The following is a 20,582-nucleotide window of genomic DNA, read 5'->3' on the forward strand; positions in this document are numbered from 1 at the left end:
ACAAGGCTATTCCAGAGCCAAGGGCCTCTTCATTAATTAGTTGTGTAATGATTGAATTCATTATTTAGCAATGGAGAGCAACCAAATACCTAATTTGGAAAGAAACTCACTTTTTGAGTGTTTTTTGTATCGGTTCCAACTCTTGAAGTAATTTTGATTCTTGTGACTTACAAACATAGACTCATGATATATACTGTATAAATATGTACATATACACTACCGTTCAAAAGTTTGGGGTCACCCATACAATTTCGTGTTTTCCTTGAAAACTCACACTTTTATTTATCAAATAACTTTCAAAATGAATAGAAAATATAGTCAAGACATTTACAAGGTTAATTATTATTATTAGAAATAATTATTTTAATTTGAAATATAAATTTAGTTCTTCAAACTTTGCTTTCGTCAAATAATGCTCCATTTGCAGCAATTACAACATTGCAGACCTTTGGCATTCTAATTCTAATCCTTCTAATCATCCATTAGTCTTCTAAGGCAATTAGCAAACACAATGTACCATTCGAACACATACAGTAATAGTTGCTGGAAATGGGCCTCTATACACCTATGTAGATATTTCATTAAAAACCAGACGTTTCCACCTAATATAGTCATTTACCACATTAACAATGTATAGTGTATTTCTGATTAATTTAACGTTATCTTCATTGAAAAAAACAGTGCTTTTATTTGAAAAATAAGGACATTTTTAAGTGACCCCAAGCTTTTGAACGGTAGTGTATATAGATATATATATATATATAGGAACATACATTAACCTAGGGACTGTATTGTGACAGGCCTTATCGTACAACTCTCAAATTACACAGTTTTTGCAAAGATCTCACTGATATGAGAAAATATCTCGTTGCCTGATAAAAAGAGATATGTTTGTGACCAGAGGAATGTTAGGCAAAACAGTTGCAAGTTGTTCAAATGTATGTCTCCTTTCTCTCAACAGTACATGGTCATGTGAAAAGGTGAAGTGTTGTGAGGGAACTGAAAGCACCGTGTCCTCGAGGTGTTTCTAGTGGCTATGTTCAAACTCAGGGCCAGATGTTCTACTTGACACAAAACTCGAGGGGACACGACACAGCCAGCTGGCCCTTCGCCTTAGAGCGAACACACACACACACACAGACACGTAGTCTCACACACACACACCCACGTACTCACGGACAACACACTGTACTTAAACCCGCAATTCCACTATTTTAGAGTACTCATATTTATAATTGCATTCACATATTACCTCTTCATTGATTCAATATTAAAGATGGGGAACATTGTGGATTGGCAAATTTGCTCGTTTTTGCCTGTGAACTGGATTTCTGCTTTGGCAGTTGGGAGTTATATTTATCGTACAGGTCACCGTGTTTCCCCTTGGTGCTAAAAGGAAAGAATAAGCAGGTGAAATATGATTTTACTGACCCAGGTATGAACATTACACATAAAAACTATTTTGAGACCATATTGTACTAGGCAAGGCTGTGTATGTGTGAGAAAAGGCCTATAGTTTGTTTGGAAAGTTTTTGGTCTACTTGGCCAAACTTGATCAGATGAAGGAGCCATTTTAATGGATTTTTTTTTCCTTTTTTCTTGATACACATTCTTCATCAGTTGCCGATGTTTAATACATGACTGGAGGGCATGGGTGGAGAATTGGTTCCTGTTGCTATTAAAAATGAACAGCGTTTCTGCTTCTGCATTGTCATGTACTAATTTTGTTGTTTGTCCATCAGCACTCAATCCTGCCATCTCTATGTGTGTGTGCGTGTGTGTGCGTCTGTGTGTGTTTGTATGGCACGTGTGCATGCATGTGCATACGTGTGTGAATTTGTGCGGGCAAGGAAGAGATAGCCATGCTTCTCAAGGGTGAAATCTGATTTGACAGGAAATCAGCCGGCTGGTTGTTCAAGAAAACAAACCACAAAAGACTAAGATGGAAGAAAAATACGTCAACTCACACCTTCGTCAAACTCTTTGCTGAAGAGAGTATTTTGACAGGAGTCCTTATGTTACCCTCATTTTGACATAGCTCTGTCTCCAGCTGCTATCCTGAGCCTCTCAACTCACCTCCTCTGCCTTTCTGTTCTCTCCTCAGCCGGGACAACGTACATCTTTGGGAAAGGAGGAGGGCTGATAACATTTAGGTGGCCGGCCAATGAGAGACCCAGCACCAGGACGGACCGACTGACCGTGGGGTTCAGCACTTCGCTCAAGGATGGGATCTTGGTCAGGATAGACAGTGCCCCCGGCTTGGGAGACTATGTCATGCTACACATCGTAAGTGTTTCACTTTCAATGATTGTAACTTAGATTATTTTTTTCCCCCCTCACTATTTCCTTTTTTTTTTTTTTTTAATTTCTCCCTTTTTCCTTCATTCCATCGTTCCTCCTTTCTTTCTTACTTTCTTACTGTGTATGAAAACAACATAGTAGTGCAGTGTTTGCGGTACATGTTGCCATACAGTGTAACATAGTTCAGTTTCTGTGTTTACCCTGGAGTCATGCGATGGCTTGCAAACACACGTAATAGGCACGCACATGACTCAATAACCCTAGCCCTATGAGTAAGACAATGTTAGTGGGCGTGAATTTACGCTACATGACTGAAGCAAAGAAATGTCTGCGTGTGTCATGACTTACGAGTTGCAGCAATGGTTTATGATTGTGTGTGTGCGGCAGTGTATGATATATGCCATTATGTTTGATTGTGCATGGATGTTAATAGTGCAGATAGCGTGTACTGTGTGTAAGGGTGAGTGTATTCCGCGCCGGTGGTCGTCCTGCTGTTTGCACAGATCCCATCGCATTACACCATCACTGCCTGATCCCAGGCCTTGGGAGTATGTTGGGATCCCTTGGCAGCAATTGACCATACACACACACACACACACACACAAATGCTGAACATTCAAATGTAGATGGCCAGAGCAGATATGCACATAAGAACATGCACAAGGATCAGTCGCTTGAGCGACTGTTCTCAAATATTCAGACTATCACAGATACACAGGAGTTTTTTTTTTAAAGGACATATTATCTTGTTTCTTTGACCAAAGGGCTGTTGTCATGTTCCAACTAATTGGATTTGCACCTAATGACTGACCTTGTACTAGTACGGCCCACTGGATAAAGTTTCATGACGGGAGATGAAGCAAAGAAGTCCTCTAAAGTCTCTCTCTCTTTTTCTCCTCTTCTCTCTCTTTCTCTCTTTATCCCTCCCTCTTTTTTCCTCCCCTTCCTCCATCTCTCTCTCTATTTTTCCCTCTTCTGCTTCCCTCCCTCCATCTGTCCACTGATTTTATTGTGGCTCTTGAGCCCAGTCTGTTGGGAGCCCTCCGGCCCTAACGGGCGGTCAAAGCAATGGCACCACACCAGACCTCCATAAACTCCCTCCCTCACCACTTCACCTCACCCCAAATCGGGGTCTTTTTGCTGGGGAAGGGCAAATGGACACTGTCCCTGCCAAAATTGACTCAAATTTTGGAGGGCGAACCTGCCGTGAAGGGAATTGTGTTGCTCGCATGTCGTTATGGGGGGGATTGAACTGTTGATAGATTCCAAATGTGGGCTAACAGCATTTATGTTCATTTTAACTGAGCAAACATTCATAAATCATGTGCATATTTAGAATGGACAGACCCACCATCTTTTCCATTACTCTGGGGAACTGTTTTGGAGTGAAACCACAACCAATTAAATGTGTTTATTTCACTCCAGCAATGAGCAGGTACTCAACAATTCACACAAACAATGAACAGTACAAGCAAAATCAGTCACCTACTCTACCTTAAATAGAACACCACAAATACATCATTTTAATTGTGTTTTCAAAGTAAGCAACAGACTGAGGTTTAGTCCTCTCTGAGCCGGGGGACAAGCTGACTTTGGCCGGGTGGCCGAGAAGTGGAGGGTGGCAAGAAAGAGAGAGCGTGGGAGGAGGGAGAGGAAGGGCGAGGTGAGCAGCCAGATTGTCACCGATGGCCCCTGTGGGGACGGGAACAGGGCTTGAGCGTTTGCTGGTTCACGGTCGCCCCCCTCTCCCCCTCAGGCTGGGGACTCACGAACCACCACTTTTAAAGGGGAAACTTCCTTCTTTCTTTTTTTTACGGGAGCAGGGGTTTGCAGTAAGGTGGTCAAACACCTTACTGCAAACGTGGTCCCTGAGAAGGCAGGATGAAAAAAATCTGCCGCCTTTCAAACACCTCAGAATGACAGCCTGGTCAGGTGAACAGGTCCAGATGAAAAGAGATGTGGTGAGATGAGGATCTACAATGTGATTGCACAGGCTAGAACAGTGTGTAAATGTAAAATACAGCAGCAGAAGGCAAGGTGGCACGCAATTCCTACATGATGAATTCAGTCAATTAAATCAAGTCAGTTTGCAACTTGGGCCTTTGACATGTGATTAAAAACACTACTGCCTGTAATGACCTACGGATGGTCATGTTGGCGACCATGTCTCACATAGTTTTGAAAATGTGTTTCTCTAATGGCTACCACATTTGAAATGAGTGACACATTAGTTACCCCAAGGTTTATTAACAAAGGACCAATTGTTGTCTCTGGTCAGACTGGAAACCAATGCCCAAAGAGTCGAATAGGCAAAAAAACAGAATCCATGAGCCCAATTTGAAGGCATTATTAGCCTTCACACCTCATTACAGCAACTGTGGCTCGCTGCCGCTCACAAAACTTAGCGAGCCAAAGGCAACATCTATCACGGCTCGGGTCGGAGGAAAGCCGCTGCGCAAGCGGGCGCTGCCTCTACTCAAGCCGAATCCTAGGCCCTTCCCTCGCACGTCTGAAGATACATCATCACGAGACGGGCGATCCTGCCAAATAGGCCATCTGCTTACCCGCTCCCACTCTGCCAAGGTGTCGTTAGTTGGCAGAAGTCTCCTTCTCTCTTATGCTCACACCCCTCTCTCTCTCTCTCTCTCTCTCTCTCTCTCTCTCTCTCTCTCTCTCTCTCTCTCTCTTGCTTTTTCTCCTTTTGTCTTTCTTGACGTAAATTTACCACCTCTGTCTTTCTCCCAGTCTGCTTCGTTGTCTTTTTTAAACCACCAAGACAGACCCTTAAACACCCTCCCACCACCAGCCCGCTTCTCCCCCTCCTATCCATTCCTTCTCTCTACTTCTCTCAGGTGCACAGAGTCACAAACATTCACAGTTGTCTATATTTTGGCCAAATCAGCCAAAGTCTTTTTTTTGTTTACTGTTGCCTCTGTTCTTTTCCTGTCTTCTTCCCTCCTCTTCAACTTAAAGAATACTAATTGGATACATTTTCAAACGGAGAAGTATTTCGACACTTTTTTTCTTCCTGTTATCAGCCAGCTGAGATGATCGTACCGCAACACATGGGTTGGGCGGGAAATGCTATTGGTAGTCATGAATGCCTCTGCTCTTATTCCTGTGCAGCATGATAGGGAGGGTGTGATTAGGATACAAACTAAATGTGTCTACAAAATTACCGCTCCCTACCGCTCCCAGAATGGGAAGAGTTTCGCTTTTTTGCTCGGGCAGTTGGGTGAAAGAAAATTCCAATCTACCTCTAAGTACAGCTCTTAAAAGGCCATTCTTTTCCAGCTGTGGTCTGCATTTAGGTATTTAATGAGTATTTCTTTCTCTCGCAATAATCAGTGTTACCAGCAGTCCTTTATTCCGTTTTTTTTTTTCAGTCTTCCCTTACCGGTCTTGGGGGGTCACATGGTTTGTTTATGCCACAACACCAACACACCTCATTATCATCAAATTATTGAACTCTTTGAGTGGTGTTCAGCACACCTTTTGTTTACCATCCCCAGCACCATACAGGGATCTTCAAACAGTCTAACTCTCTCTGTAAACACTGGTTAACGTTATTACACATGGCTCCTAAATGGTTGAATCCATTGAAAATGAGACAGTCCAGTCTGTAGAAATAAGAATGGTTATCTGCTCATTTTGCTCATATTGGCAGCTGGAGGAACACGAAAAGAGTTTAAGTCAAAATAAGCTTGACAATAACATCCATTAGCACTTTGCGCCTTCCAAATGAAATACTATAAGGTGGAGAGATCTAAGTGTACAGGAAATCAATAGTGTTGATCTGTTCTAATCAGCCAGGACCATAACTACACTTCGCCTCTTGATTTTCAATCTGCTGGAACACCTCAGCTGTAGAGACATCAATATGCCGTTGGACCCTCTGTCTCTCCAGCTTTCGGCAGGAGAGAGGAGAGAAGTAGCACAATTACCCTCTGCTCGGTTAATTTATGTTGTGTTTCATCTAGGGGGGACAAGAGTTGCCATTACACAGGTGTGGGGGTTTGACCGTTTTGCTTGTACTCATCCCGCTGAAAAGAATCTACCTTCATTAGAACACACCTGGTGAACATCCCCTTGTTGTTTTCTTCCAGTGGGTTCCAGTGCTTTCGGTCACGCACAAAACACACGCGGTGTCCTCGACAGAACGCCCATAAGCTAGAGGTTAAATGCACATGAGGCCCAACAAAGACTGAATCAAGTGCTTTCAGAGGGTTTTTCCCTTTTATATACATTTACATTTAGTCATTTAGCAGACGCTCTTATCCAGAGCGACTTACAGTAAGTACAGGGACATTCCCCCCGAAGCAAGTAGGGTGAAGTGCCTTGCCCAAGGACACAACGTCATTTGGCACGGCTGGGAATTGAACTGGCAACCTTCAGATTAATAGCCCGACTCACTCACCACTCAGCCATCTGACTCCCTTTTATGCCTATCCACCCCCATCTCCCACCCCTGACGAATCTGGCTTTAATCTCGATTAACTCTGCTGTATGAATCAATACTTTATGGTTTAATATTACCCACTAATGCTGTTTGAAAATCAAATGTGCCCTGGTGGTGAGTCACCTAATACATTACAAACACACTTTCACATGCAAATACGCTCAAGAACTCCTACACAAATACACACACATACATTAACATATAATAGCATACATAATCTTACAGAAACACACATGCACACATAATTAGTAATCATAATGCTCTCAGAATACATGGCTTGGCGAGCAATGGGTGTATACGTAATACTCCTTATCATCATTTATAAAATCATTTTAGGATTTGACAGCATCTTATCATGTTCTGTATACTATGAGAGACCCCAGACCTTGCACACTAAACACAAACACACACAACCATCCTTACATATCCTAGACTTTTAAAATGGGTTGGGAAAGAGCTTTGTAATGAGATCCCCCTGGGGTATATTTCTGATCTAGAAGTTGTATTCAATTGAACTGGCGGTTTAGAAAAACAAGGATTTTTATTTTTAGTAAAACCAGAGTGGAGAAAAATAGCCATGGCCACAAAGGTCAAGCGCATCGCAGCCTATTGATCGGCAGGTTCCAATTCGGGGGTTTAGGGACAAACTCGGGAAACAGTCTATGAAAAAAGTCTAGGGAGGGGCAAGTGTTCCGGACGGCTTGCCTTAAAGCCGGTTTCAATTTCACTGGCCAATCAATTTCAATCTTTTGTCCCTTGCCATCATGTAGTTTGACTAGCATTGGCAGTTACTTAAAAGGCAAAACTAAAAATACCATAGGTTCTTTGGAACATTGACATTGTGACAACAGCGTGTCAGACGAAAGCGTACGAGCCGATCCTCTGTTGCTGTTGATGAAGAAAGTGTTTGCTCTGTCTCTTCCTTAGCGGAGTGACTAAGTTCAGTTGAGTTATGGATTTTCATAAGTATGTATAAGCAATCAGCAGATTGGGAGAGAAAACCAAACCTCTGAAAATAAATGACAACACAACACCAGGTTTAGGTCTCCATCATGTCTCTCTCCGCTCTGAAGGCCGGAGGACCATCTTTTATAGGGCACAAGAATGTAAACAAGATATTGACAGTCAGGCAGTTATGGTGTTGCAACAGTCTCAGAGAAAGATTCCCAGCTCCCTGCACATGACCACTCTCAGGGCAGAGAGAGATCATAGGTGGAGCTCTATCCGCCGTCATCACAAGAGACGTTTACACATGTGTCAGATGGCTGAGCGGTGAAAGAGTCGGGCTAGTAATCTGAAGGTTTCCAGTTCGATTCCCAGCCGTGCAAAATGACGTTGTGTCCTTGGGCAAGGCACTTCACCCTACTTGCTTCGGGGGGAATGTCCCTGTACTTACTGTAAGTCGCTCTGGATAAGAGCGTCTACTAAATGTAAATGTACACAGTACTTTATTCTGACTGTGGACATCTATTCAGCCTGACACATAGACACAATCAACTATTATCAATAGCAAACTCACATGAGAACATACTAACTAGTATCCAGTGACTAGTTCTATTGATAGGTGAAGAACATAAGTGCCCAGGAAATCCTGTTTCTCCCATGTTGTCTTCTGGGGTTTTACCCCCACGCAAGTCACCTTTATTTGGGTGAAATTGCACACAGAAAAGCTGAGGTGTCAGTCAGTACAGTTCCACACTCCTTCAGAAAGCAGCAGAAAGCTGGAGAAACATCTCACGGGAAGAGTTCTTCAACAAAATAAGAAGTTTTTTGAACGTTTCTTGAAAGTCAACCGCTGTCTCACAGGCATCTCACAGGCCAGCAGCTTCAAGCACAGCACAATACTGGTCAAAGTAAGCAAGTATCAGTTATAACTGTGGCGAGAAGACTTCGAGCTGCATGCTTGAGTCGCAGAAAGAAACCCATAGATAAAATGGTTTAAAAAAAGAGGCTGGCCTGGGCCATGAAGCACTAGCAGTAGATGAAAACTGGAAGGTCTTGTGAATAGATGAATTGAATTGGAAGTCTTTGTACAGTGTGGCTGTGACTGACAACAGTCTACAATAAAACATTAAAAAAGGCTCACTGGGAATACATTTGCCTCTTGCATGAACTGTGAGTAGCTGAATAGGGTAGGCCTAAGGTACTGTGTCAATCATAGTGGTGGTACTTGGAGAAACAACTATTCTGGTGGCACACCGTGTAAAAAGTTTGAGAATCACTGCCCTATGTTAGACACCTAGTTTGTCAAAGGTTCATCCTACTGCAATATAATGACCCAAACAATTCCTCCAGGCTGTCAGATATATATCTCAGAAGAAAATATGAAGACAGTATGGGTTCATATCAATGTTTGTATGCAGTAGATACAGGACGATTACTGTACCTGTATGCAAGTGTTTGTGCACATTTGTTTCCCTTCGTAGGTGGCAACTTCTTTGGCATAAAGGGTTTGAATGGAAGAGAGTCAATGTAGGTACTACTTGTCTCTCATTGAGCGAGTATTGTGAAGCCAGAGATTTGGGTCAAGACTTCACACAATAGAGAGAGGGGCAAGACCAATTCCAACTAGGTCGGACAAAATTACCTATTCTCAGGAAAAGATGGTGAAAAAGAAATGAAAACTGAAGAGATACAGAGGGAAATCCCGTGAGAGACAGAGATGCCTCAGTTAAAATCCAAAGGATAAGACTTAGGTGCTATTTTTACCTATTTTTACCTTCATAGAATCCCACAACCATCAAACGCTTCCTTGAACTTCTTCCACTTGCCTCTGAGATCGCTTTCCTGTCCATCTGTCTGCTGTGTCATTCTTACCACTTGATTGACAGATCACACAGAACCTTGTTTACTTTGAGCACCAGCAGTAGTTAAAACAGACCCTAGCAACTTTGAAGACTTCAGTTTAGTCTGTTGTTTTTTCATCTCCAACAATTATAGTACTAGTTGTAAGATTTTATTTAAGAGACTTTATGAATATTTTGTTGTTCTCAGGGAAAAGAAAACATTTGTAATCCAAGACTTCATTTTCTGTCTTGGATGACAAACCTGTTTTAAAAAAAATCTGCGTTCTACGTAGGCCTGAATAACATTCCCATCATTTCATTCCAATCTGCCCTGACTGTGACACGTTTTTCCTTGATGCTGTCTGGTCCCCCTTCCACTGACACTCTAACTTCCTTCTTGTGTTCTCCCTCCTTCTGCACCTGGAACTTTTACCAGTATTTATTATGGACTTGTGTAAGCAAACTAGTTGCCCCCCCACCTACGCCACCCCACTCCTCTTTATTTTGTCCAACCATACACCCTCAGTGTTCTTAGAATGTCTCAGCTGTTCCTCATTAAAACGCATGACAGTAATCCACTCCAGGAGAGCAAATGGTCATGGTCAAAGGTCATTCGAGCACACTGTTTTACCGGCAACATCACCGTAACATACACGCCAAAGAACACAGACCAAAAAATAATGTTATACAAGAAGTCGACGAATGCAGAAAGGACAAACAACACTATCAATCAACTCTATCCCCCCCCCCCATCACCTCCATGGTGCTAACCCATTAGCTAATGTTATTTTGCCTGCCTATGGCCACAATCACCCCCACCACCCCCGTGAACTCAGTTGGCTTCGTCAGAGACGCTGTGTTTCCACAGCCCCTGTGGATGATACAGGTGGCAATTACTTGATGTGCTTTGAAAGAACAAAAATGAAGGGGGGGGGGGGGTGTTCGCTGGTAAACTTTGGAACCCTAAAGTGCACTACTCCCGCACAAGGGCCGCCCACTTACAGCCCTATCAGGCCTCAGGTATCATTATGGCTGCCGGGGTAAAAGCAACACACAAAAAATCAGAGCATCATGCTCTGGTTAAGATGACTCTTTGTGTGTTTTCCTCATGCAACATATTTCCCATCAGCCTCTAACAGCACAAAACTGGAATCTATAAAATCCAAAGTAACAATATCTTGTTGGTTCGGCTGACCGTCTGTACGTCAAACATGTGACTGTAAAAGTACCAAATAGTCGAGATGAGAATACTTTTAATTCATAACATTAGAGTCAAATTTAGTAGAAAATATGAAGGGTGCTTCTTCAGTTTAATAGTCCTACCCTCTCCCTACCTGCCATTGGTTTCCCCTTGATGCTTTACATCTTTAAAAAAACTTTCTTTTTTTTTGTCCTACTCACTGTCTCTCTGACTCTCTCTCCCTCTCCTCATCTCAAACTCTTTCTAACTCTATCTCTCTCTTTCTCCCTCTCTCTCTCCTTTGCTCTGTGTGACTGTCAATCCAGTAAATTCACAGCAGATTAAAACTGCTTGGCATCTGCCTGTGTTTTGCAGTATGCTACCCGCCTTGGCACAAACTGAGCAACAGCGGCAGCAGCAGGAACAGGAACAGCAGCCAGTGAATTAAAAGGCTCGTTCTGCCTCATCAACACGTTTGATATCTTCATAAACCACAGCATAGACGCCAGGAACTCCTGGAACACCCTTGGCGAATTATTCTCCAGAATCTTCTGCATCCCTTTCCTGTGCCCGTATTGACCAGCTAATAGTCCTGGAAGATCTGGAGGGTTTAAAAATTTTAGGTAGATAATGTAGGTTCCTTGGTGGTGTGTCATTTTGTTTTCATCCACTGAGTCTGGGAAGGCAGGAACACGTGTATGTGTGTGTGCGTGTGTGTGCGTGTGTGTGCAGGTACCAAATTCCAGTGGGAATAGTATATTTGGTTTTGTAAATTTTTTGCTCAAATTGGTCTGTGTGCCCTTCTGTCTGATTGTGAGTGAGTGATAACTGTTTTGTTTTACTAACCTTCTATTTGCGTCAGATGGAATTAAAGATTGGGAGGAGAAAAAAAACGTTCTCTAGGTGCTTGTTGAAGGCATTGAGGCTGATGCAAGTGTGACTGTATTCTGTCACTCTGTCTTTCTCTTGTTCTCACCTGAAAAAGTAATCGTCCGTCTCGACTAGCGGATAGACCTTCAGTAGAAACACGCGTGTGCACAATGTCACACGGACCCAGAGCAATTTCAGATGCCCTAACCTCGACAGTTACACTTCTCGCTGTCACAAAAGGAGTGCCAGTGTCAAATTAAGGCACACCAGATGGGAAGTGGAAAACAAAGGGCGCGCAGTCTATATTATTAATGAGTTGTGGTCTAACCCTTTCCAAATGCATGATGTGATCGTTACATCTCTGCATTGGACTTGACTGGTAACCCTTTCATCCGCCGACACATTTTCCAGCCGCACTTAGTAAACTATGACTTCCTAAAGTGTACAGTACACTTATGTTAGGCCACATAAAGGTCAACAAACCGAAAAAGCTTTGCCGTTAAACCTTGAAACTGACAACTCACGTTTACTGCCTCTGTTGACAAATGGAAAAGGGTGGGGAGCTAATTCTTGGCCAATTCAACCAAACTCATTTGATTGAATATGAACTTCTATTAACAAAAAAATCCTTGCAGACCATAGAAGGCAGCAACTGTTTTAGGATTTACAAAGTGACATACGGAAAGATATCTAAGTAGCTCCCCCTGTTTTAAGATGCTAATAGAGTTATTACAGCACATTGTCTTTCCCTTCCATGATTCATCTCCCCTTAGATAACGTGCCTAACAGTCTCTTCTGTCACCCCAAGTGATGTTTTTAGCTTTTTGGGGCTGTTAACAGTTTTGTTAACAGCGTGTTGTTTGTGCTGCCTGTTTGATATTAGCATCCTATCAAATCGCTGAAAAGAGCTACTTAGTCAATTCATGACAGTAGAAAAAATATACGAACAGTGATTACCAAAGTAATGAAGGTGCTTGAGAAAAGTATACTTTGGAATTACATGTGCAGTGGCATTTTGCACACAGCTAATTGCGAGGTAAAACAATATATAATCTGCCCATATAAGACCCATAATTGGGCGCTTGCGTTAAGAACATGACATTGTTTTGGAACCAGGGAAATTAGGACAAATCATCAAATCATGTTTTTGATCAGTGACTGTAATACATTGACTTTTAGCAGACCCCATCTCTTTACGGATGAAACACTCGTCACCTGGGCTCTACCTCGGTTTTCAAGGAATAAACCAGGTCCCTAGTACATTATCAGCTATTTACACAGGCTCTCAAAGGAAAGGCTGTTACATTTTAACCACTTATCAATTTTGCGCAGGTAATAGCATGAAATAGCCTTCCCTCCCTCATGAGAGCTGGACCTCAGCGCTCTGAGGAAAAGCAGACTGCTCATTGGGGCATCTGTATCAGTGAATGGACTGAATGCACTTAAATTAAGGGGGATATGATCCCTGATGATAGGTTGTGTTGGCTTGGTCTGGTATGCTCTTTGAAGCAGATCAGATTTCATGGTCAATGTATTTGCTTTATTTAGGCAAATAAATCCTTTCAAATTGTCAAAAACCATGTGTGTATTATTCACGAAGCAGTTTCATTGAAGGGAGGTTGCTAAAATGATTTATTTTGTATTCATTTTATGCTTTTATTTTTACCCCAAACTGCGCTCAGCATGCTAAATAGACTGAATTAGACTAAAACTACCAAAGCTACCATGACTAGACTTTTCCAAAAATAGAGGAGAGTAGACATGGTGTAAACGACTACACTTCACACAACGGCCATGATGGGTGGGTGGTATTTTCGGAAAGCTCCTTGATGTTACACAAATGTGGAAAAAATGTCAAAAAGAAGTGAGGCAAATGTCTGTGATCAAAAAGTCATGCTACAGGCTAAGATATATGAAGTAAAAGTGTTCTCTCCTTTGAATCTGCCCGGAAATGCATGGCAGAAGATCTAACAAAAATGCATTAGCCGTCTACATTTGGACACTTTTTCATCTTTTGAATTATCTAAACGCTCCATGTAACAGTATAATATCATCCTGGTTACAATTTTATGGTGGTAGTGTAGTAACAGCTTTTGCTGGATAAATAATTCCCTCTGCATTTTATTCATTTTATTATATTTCGTATGAGTTCTTCCCTTGCTTTCTGTAATATGTCAACAAACTTGTCTGTGTAGCCTCAATGAGTTGTGTTGGAGATTCCCCCTGGCTTTGTATACTGTTCTAAGGTTTTAAAATGTGAAACGGAAAGTGTAGTGACACACATCTCTTTCAATGCTGCAGTATACTGTATCAAATATAACCTTTTACTTTTTCGTCATAGAACACCATTCTAGATGTAGTTAACTTCAGCACTAAGATCATTTTTGTGTGAGGTCTATATATATTTAGTCATTCAAAAATGGAAACCTAGAATGAGGCCAATTACACAATCAACTAGAGGGTACAATTTCTGGGGAAATTGTAGGGTGTGCTTGCTTGCGTCGGTTGCACAGGGGTCCGTTTTTGAATGACATTTTTACAACTGATATTTCTGTATATTTTATATAAAAATGCATACTTATTATTTATAAAGATTACATAGATTTAAAAGCTTTTTTTTTTGCTGCTCATTTACAACTGAAAATACGAGTGAAGTGTAGAATGAAATAGATGTCTTCTCATTTCTCCTGCAAGAGGCAGCCTCATCGTTGAATCAAAACGAATACATTTGGCAGACCGGTGTAAAAATTGACCTAATCTCTATGACTTAAACGTCCTTTTAAGTTTTTCCCTTCTCGTGATATTTTAAGGAATTTAGTCTACTCATATTGCATTCATTCATTAATAAAGAACCCCCTTTGAAGATTATTCTACGACGTTACCGGCAGTAGAAGATGGAATCGCGATTCAAACAGTACCATCTGCTAACTGAAAATATGCCCCCAAAAACGTAAATAAGCTTGACATTTATTTAGTGGAAAATCGCTTTCATAAAAAGCTCAGTGGTAGCGATCATTGTCAGTAACAACGCCAAGTGCGATATAGCCCTGTGTGGAGAAGCTGCCCCGGTACTACGGTACAGTACTAGACTACTCCTGTGTTCGTTCGTCTTGGTAGCGATTGCGTTGGTTGAATTGGATTTAACGTTCCGTTGTACGGTTTAGGCTGAAATTAATTATTTTCATGAACAGATTGACAAAGTTTAGGCTGTGGCAATGAAGTTAAGGTTAGTAGTTAGATAGACTTTTGGTTTAAGTAAGGGGAGTGCCGAACATGTTCTGTCGCCGTTTGACTTCCTACAGCCGTGTAGATGTTTTTGTAGTGTCTCGGGTAGGCTACAGCGTTGCAGTGAGCAACACTGGTTTGAAACCACAGGTAATTATAATTTCACCCACAAATCGTTTACTTGTAATGTAATGTCATAATAAATCCTACAACGAAAATGTATTTGTGAGGAATGTTTATTTTAACGATTGAAAACAGATGCATCATAGACCACTGTAGTATGTGTTGCCCGGGCAACAGAGGCTAATGTCATGATGCTAATACTTCAGTGACATAGTAGACTACTGTTTCCGAAAGTAGATGTACTTCCTTAATAAAATCAGCTTATATTGTACATTACACGTCACAATTGTGTGTCATATCACAATGTAAATTAGTAAATACTTATCACCCTCTATCAAGCCTCTTTGCTTGTGGCGTTTCTGCAGCTGCCTTGCAGTAAAGCAGTTAGCTTAGCTATCTCCCAGAAGTTAACGAGCTGCTAAACTAATGTTCTGCTAGAGGTAGTCACGCGGGTTTTCGTGACGTTAGTGACGTAAGTAGCGTCATTGACTGTGGCTAGCAAGTTAGCCACCGTTAGCTTCACTTTTCGCCACAAAAACTTAATTTCCACTTAAACCATGCAACGGAACGTAAATCCCAATAGAAGCAACTCAATCGCTACCAAGACGAAACTTTTGACACCTAGGTTGTCTATGTAGGCCAAATATTGACTGAGTTTTAGGGGGGCAAAAAGAATAAAAAGAATAATAATATATATGTGAGAGAACAAAGGTTGTGCCCTTGCCGAAGGCAAAGCACACCCAATTAGTAACTGTGCACGCCTTAAAAAACATTAGGAATTTAGGAAACAGAAAACATTCCTGACTTTTCATTGCTCTTCCCCTCCTCCAGCAACAAGGGAAGATCGGAGTTACGTTCAACATCGGCACGGTGGATATCAGCGTGACGGAGAACAGCATGCCCGTGAACGACGGGAAGTACCATGTGGTCCGCTTCACGAGAAACGGGGGCAATGCCACCTTACAGGTGGACAACTGGGCCATCAACGAGCACTTCCCTACAGGTACAACCCATACGCCTCACAAGGTCCATGTCGTCACCAGGGACATTGTTGGTAACCCACAAAGGAACATGACAGTTTGCAAATGTAATGAAACACTTTTTGGGCTTGCCGTTGGTAAGCAGCATTTGCTGGCAATCAGAAATTCACTACAAGCTACAGGCAACCATGAAAATAAACAATTTAAGTTTGATAATTGCTTATCAGGAATGACATCTAGTCTCCTGATTTTGCTTTTAAATAAGTTCCTTGCAGTCAAGGTTGAAATCTAAAGTCATGCAGAAGCATTATAAAATAGTTAACCCACAACTGAAATCGACAACGACAACATTTGCTTTGGTTGAACTTCCCAGAGATAAAATCAGCACACATAGCTTTCCCACAACATAATCCTTTAGGTTCTCCCCTCTAACTTAAACACGGTTAAATGCCTGCATTCAACCATTCAACCATCCATGTTTGCTATTAAGACCTTTTAAGAAAAAATTGAAAAAGACTGTGAAGACTGCTTGCTCAACTCATTGAAACTTGAGCTGAATACAAATGGCGTGTGGCTTGGACTGCATGCAATGACCCAAGAGTCTCTTCATTCAGAGCAGCACTCTAAGCATGGCAACCATTATTTTATGGTCATTCTGTCTGTACCGATCTTCACTAGTCTCTCATTCCCCCTAGTTTTCACCTGGCAATGAGCATGTCAAAATTAAAGTCAGTGAGACACCCCTGGGAAATATAACAAAAATGCAACAACGACAACAAACAAAACACTTGCAAGTTACCGGTTAAGACAGACATTAGTTTCATAGCTACAAAACGCTCTCTCACTACACCACTCCGACCAAGAAACATCCCCACAGGGATTGTCTTCTCTTCAAGCTGCCCGGAGTAGCTCTGAGGGGGTCGGCGGAGCCAGAAACCTGACAAGTACACTGGAAGTGAGTACACCTCCCGTAAGAGTTGCGTCCCCCCCCCCCCCTTTGTACCTGCCACACATGGAGACCGACTGTACAGCGGAGCTGCGATCTCCTCCGTGGCTCTTAGCCCTGCCACAGTCACTCACATTAATTCTCCACACAGCTCAACACGGCGGCCTCATTATTTCATCACAAACAGGCACAGGATTTCTGATGGGAGCACAGGCCTCGGAGCGAAGTCACAGCGCATGAAAAAAATCACTTCCCCTTCCTATCTCTCTCTCTCTCTCTGTCTCTCAATGCCGCTCTTCCTTTGTCCTCTCTCACTCTTCCTCACAGGCCGGCTATGCAGTTGTTGGAATGCCAGATTACAGTACGTTTTAACAGGTTAAACTCTCCACATCCGAATAGCTGGTGACTTCAAACGAAATCCCAGCATGGTTTAAAAAGTAACTAGTAATTAGTCTAGATATTTGATTGAGTGTCGTCATGCTTTGTTTTTTATTCAAAATGAGCTGTTAATTGTATGTTAGCAAAACGCTATCATTTAATCATCATCTTTCTCCCTCATGTGATTTCAATGCCTTAACAAGATATTTGTGAGTGAGGCACTCACCCAATGGAGATTGGTATTCCACTTGTAAGGGCTTTAGTTGAAAAATACATGTTCTACCACGGGTGGAGCTGCATAGGTTGATGTGGTCTGGCCTCAGCCGTGGACTCCACAGTGGAGGTGTCTGAGGCAATGGTTCTGAATGCAGTATGAGTTGAAAGCATAGAAGAAGCACAGTAGGTTTGCTAGATGTTTTATCTTGTGAACATCTCTTAGAAATTGAAGTACTGAATGTGATGACATGTTAGGTAGTGTCATTAAGTGAACATCTTGATTTAAAATCTAAACTGGCTTTTCTTATCTGAAGATAATTCCTAAAAACAAAACAACTCTAAATAGACCTTATTCTTACTGATGGACTTTTTCGGTCCACAAACCATTAAGACATGGATGGCAACAACAAACAGACAAAGATGCCACTTAGACATATGGAAGACGCTAGAAGATTTCACAATAACTGCAGTTTTTGAATGAAACTTTTAAGTATGTGCAGCCTTGGGACAATAAACCATATTAAGTCTAAAGATGGGGGAAATGTACCAAGGTGTTAGGCAGTAATGGCATTGGAAACATCTGCTCTTTATTTTCGTAATGCTTGGAGGTATTAATCCTTAATGGATCTGTCGCCCTCTTTATGCCAAACCTGCTGATCGCCAAGCTATTAAAACTCACCTCAGTCTGTGTCTCAAATATTTTTCAAGGGAGGGAAGGACACATATTATTGCTTCTCTCTGAAGGCTTTAAAAGCAGCTATCAATCACATTCATAGACTCTCATATCCAAATATCAGGTATATATTCCCTTCAACCCTTACTCTGATTTTGAAATGAATCATTGGTCGACAGTAGGAATACTGTGGAAGCAGATGACCTTTTCCAAACTGTGTCGTTTCTAAAATGATTTTCTTCCCGCCTAATTAAGTCATCTGAACTATCGTCAATACCCTAATTAGATGTGGCTCGTTGTTAAAAACTCCCCTAATTATCAACTTTGAACGCCACTCATCTTTTCTGTCAGCTACAATCTCTTCTGAAGAGAGCACAGAGCTAACCGAAAACACCTGCTGACCCATAAATGAGTCAGAAGGGAGTCAGGTGGCTGAGCGGTGAGGGAATCGGACTAGTAATCCGAAGGTTGCCAGTTCGATTCCCGGTCATGCCAACTGACGTTGTGTCCTTGGGCAAGGCACTTCACCCTACTTGCCTTGGGGGAATGTCCCTGTACTTACTGTAAGTCGCTCTGGATAAGAGCGTCTGCTAAATGACTAAATGTAAATGAAGATACTAAAGCTCACGACCTTCATTACGGTTGGGCCAGGAGCCGTTTCTTAGATGACGGGCGCTTTTTGTCCAGCTGTTCTGGACGGCAGCCCAGAATCTGAAAGACCAAACTAGATGTACCTGACCACTCACCCTTCTTCTCAACGGACATCTGTTATTGTACCTTTTTTCAAAACATATTTTGAGAAAAATATATTTTCCCTGCTTAGCTGTTTCCTCTTTTCCTCTCCCATCCATATGTTCAAACGTCAACATACATAACATGAAAGTGGACAAGGCACCGAATCTTCCAAAGCTAGTACGATGATGTGTCTCCTCCTATCTCCGCTCGCTCCCCAGGCCTCTGTGTCAGTAACACTACAGGACTACAGAGAAAATAGCAGACGATTATTTCCACAATGGGCTTCTCAGTCTGGTTACCCGGGTTACCATGAACCAAATCCCACCAATGTTCCTTCCCCAGTATATAGCAGTGAAATTGCAGGATCATTTTGTTACCATCAGGGTTGTGTGTGTGTGTTTGTGCAAGTGTGAGTATGTGTATGTGCACGTGTGAATGTACGTGCACATACACATACTCCAATCTAGTATCAGTGTGATCAGTGTGAAGTCCAATCTACCACCAGCATCATATTCTGTCACTAATGGAGGGGATAGTATCTGTAAAGATAGATGTCAGGTCAGGTCAATATCCTTGCATGTTCTGTGTTCCTATATATAACATTCTGATTGTACTATAGATATACTTCTTTTGTTTTTTTCTTTATCAAAGTTAGCCACAGTTCTACGTACATACAAGAGGTTTTTACGGTGGCCCTGAAGTGCAAATGACACCCACTAACTAACATGAAAGCATCCCCAAAATGAAAACACTCCCCCCAAATACGAGTCAACTCCCCCCAAATAGGATGACGTGCTTACCTCAAGTTCATGATAATGACAGAGTTACGTGGACTAGGATAATTGTTTGGATATCGATTTTTACGTTTAACACGCCATATATACTTTTGCATAAGTAGCCTACTATTTGCTACATGCTTCGATAGCCAAACAAATGTCCTAGTGCACGTAACTCTGTCAGGCTATTGCATTTTGTACTTCTGTCGATCAATTTCTTATTTCTTGTTAGTTACTGCATCCATTCAGCAACAAAGTGTTGTACCAGTACCAACCATTTCCATTTTGAGTTAATGTAATTTGTTTTTGAGTTAATTTAGTGTTGTTTCCCATTTGGGGGAGCGTGTCTTTGTATTGGGGGGAGGTGAGCAAGTCATCCTATTTGGGGGGAGTTGACTCGTATTTGGGGGGAGTGTTTTCATTTGGGGGATGCACTCATGTTAGTGGGTGTGATTTGCACTTCAGGGCCACCGTAGGTTTTGTGTTGGTTAAAACTTATTGAAACCGTGCAAGCAATTTCACTCAATGGAAAGGTAGGATGTTTGGTTGAATTGGATTAAATCAGGGAGAGTAACACTAAACTAGAGACATATGTAGTGTAATTACACAACATGCATTAGATGTGCAAGTTAAATTCAACGGACGAGCAGAAAAGCACTCTACTTACTGTCCCTGTGACCTCTATCTAAAATAAAATGAATGTGGTTTCCCCCTCAATAATTCCCACATTATTTCAGAGCTATTTAATGTTAAGTTAGCCCTAAATTATTTCTGTTCCATTTTCCTAAATACCTCAGATAAATTATGCAAAAACGTTTGCTTCTATTCCACACATTAGTCCATTCACGGTCAAGGTTGCATGTTACTAGATACTCTCTCTCCTCCTCCAGAAGCATATCAAATGGTGGTCCTTCTCTACAACCATATTGAAACC

At 41.8% G+C, this 20,582-nt stretch overlaps 1 protein-coding gene across 1 annotated transcript in view; it reads left to right on the plus strand.

The window, feature by feature from the left end:
• The window catches only part of nrxn3a (neurexin 3a), a 532,817-nt gene that overhangs the window by 120,976 nt on the left and 391,259 nt on the right, over nucleotides 1–20,582 (plus strand). The window contains 2 exon segments of the mRNA XM_062469812.1: nucleotides 2,105–2,286; nucleotides 15,776–15,947. Coding sequence (XP_062325796.1) covers nucleotides 2,105–2,286; nucleotides 15,776–15,947 — 354 coding nt within the window.

Source organism: Osmerus eperlanus, chromosome 9 (assembly GCF_963692335.1).
Source record: "Osmerus eperlanus chromosome 9, fOsmEpe2.1, whole genome shotgun sequence".
NCBI lineage: Eukaryota > Metazoa > Chordata > Actinopteri > Osmeriformes > Osmeridae > Osmerus > Osmerus eperlanus.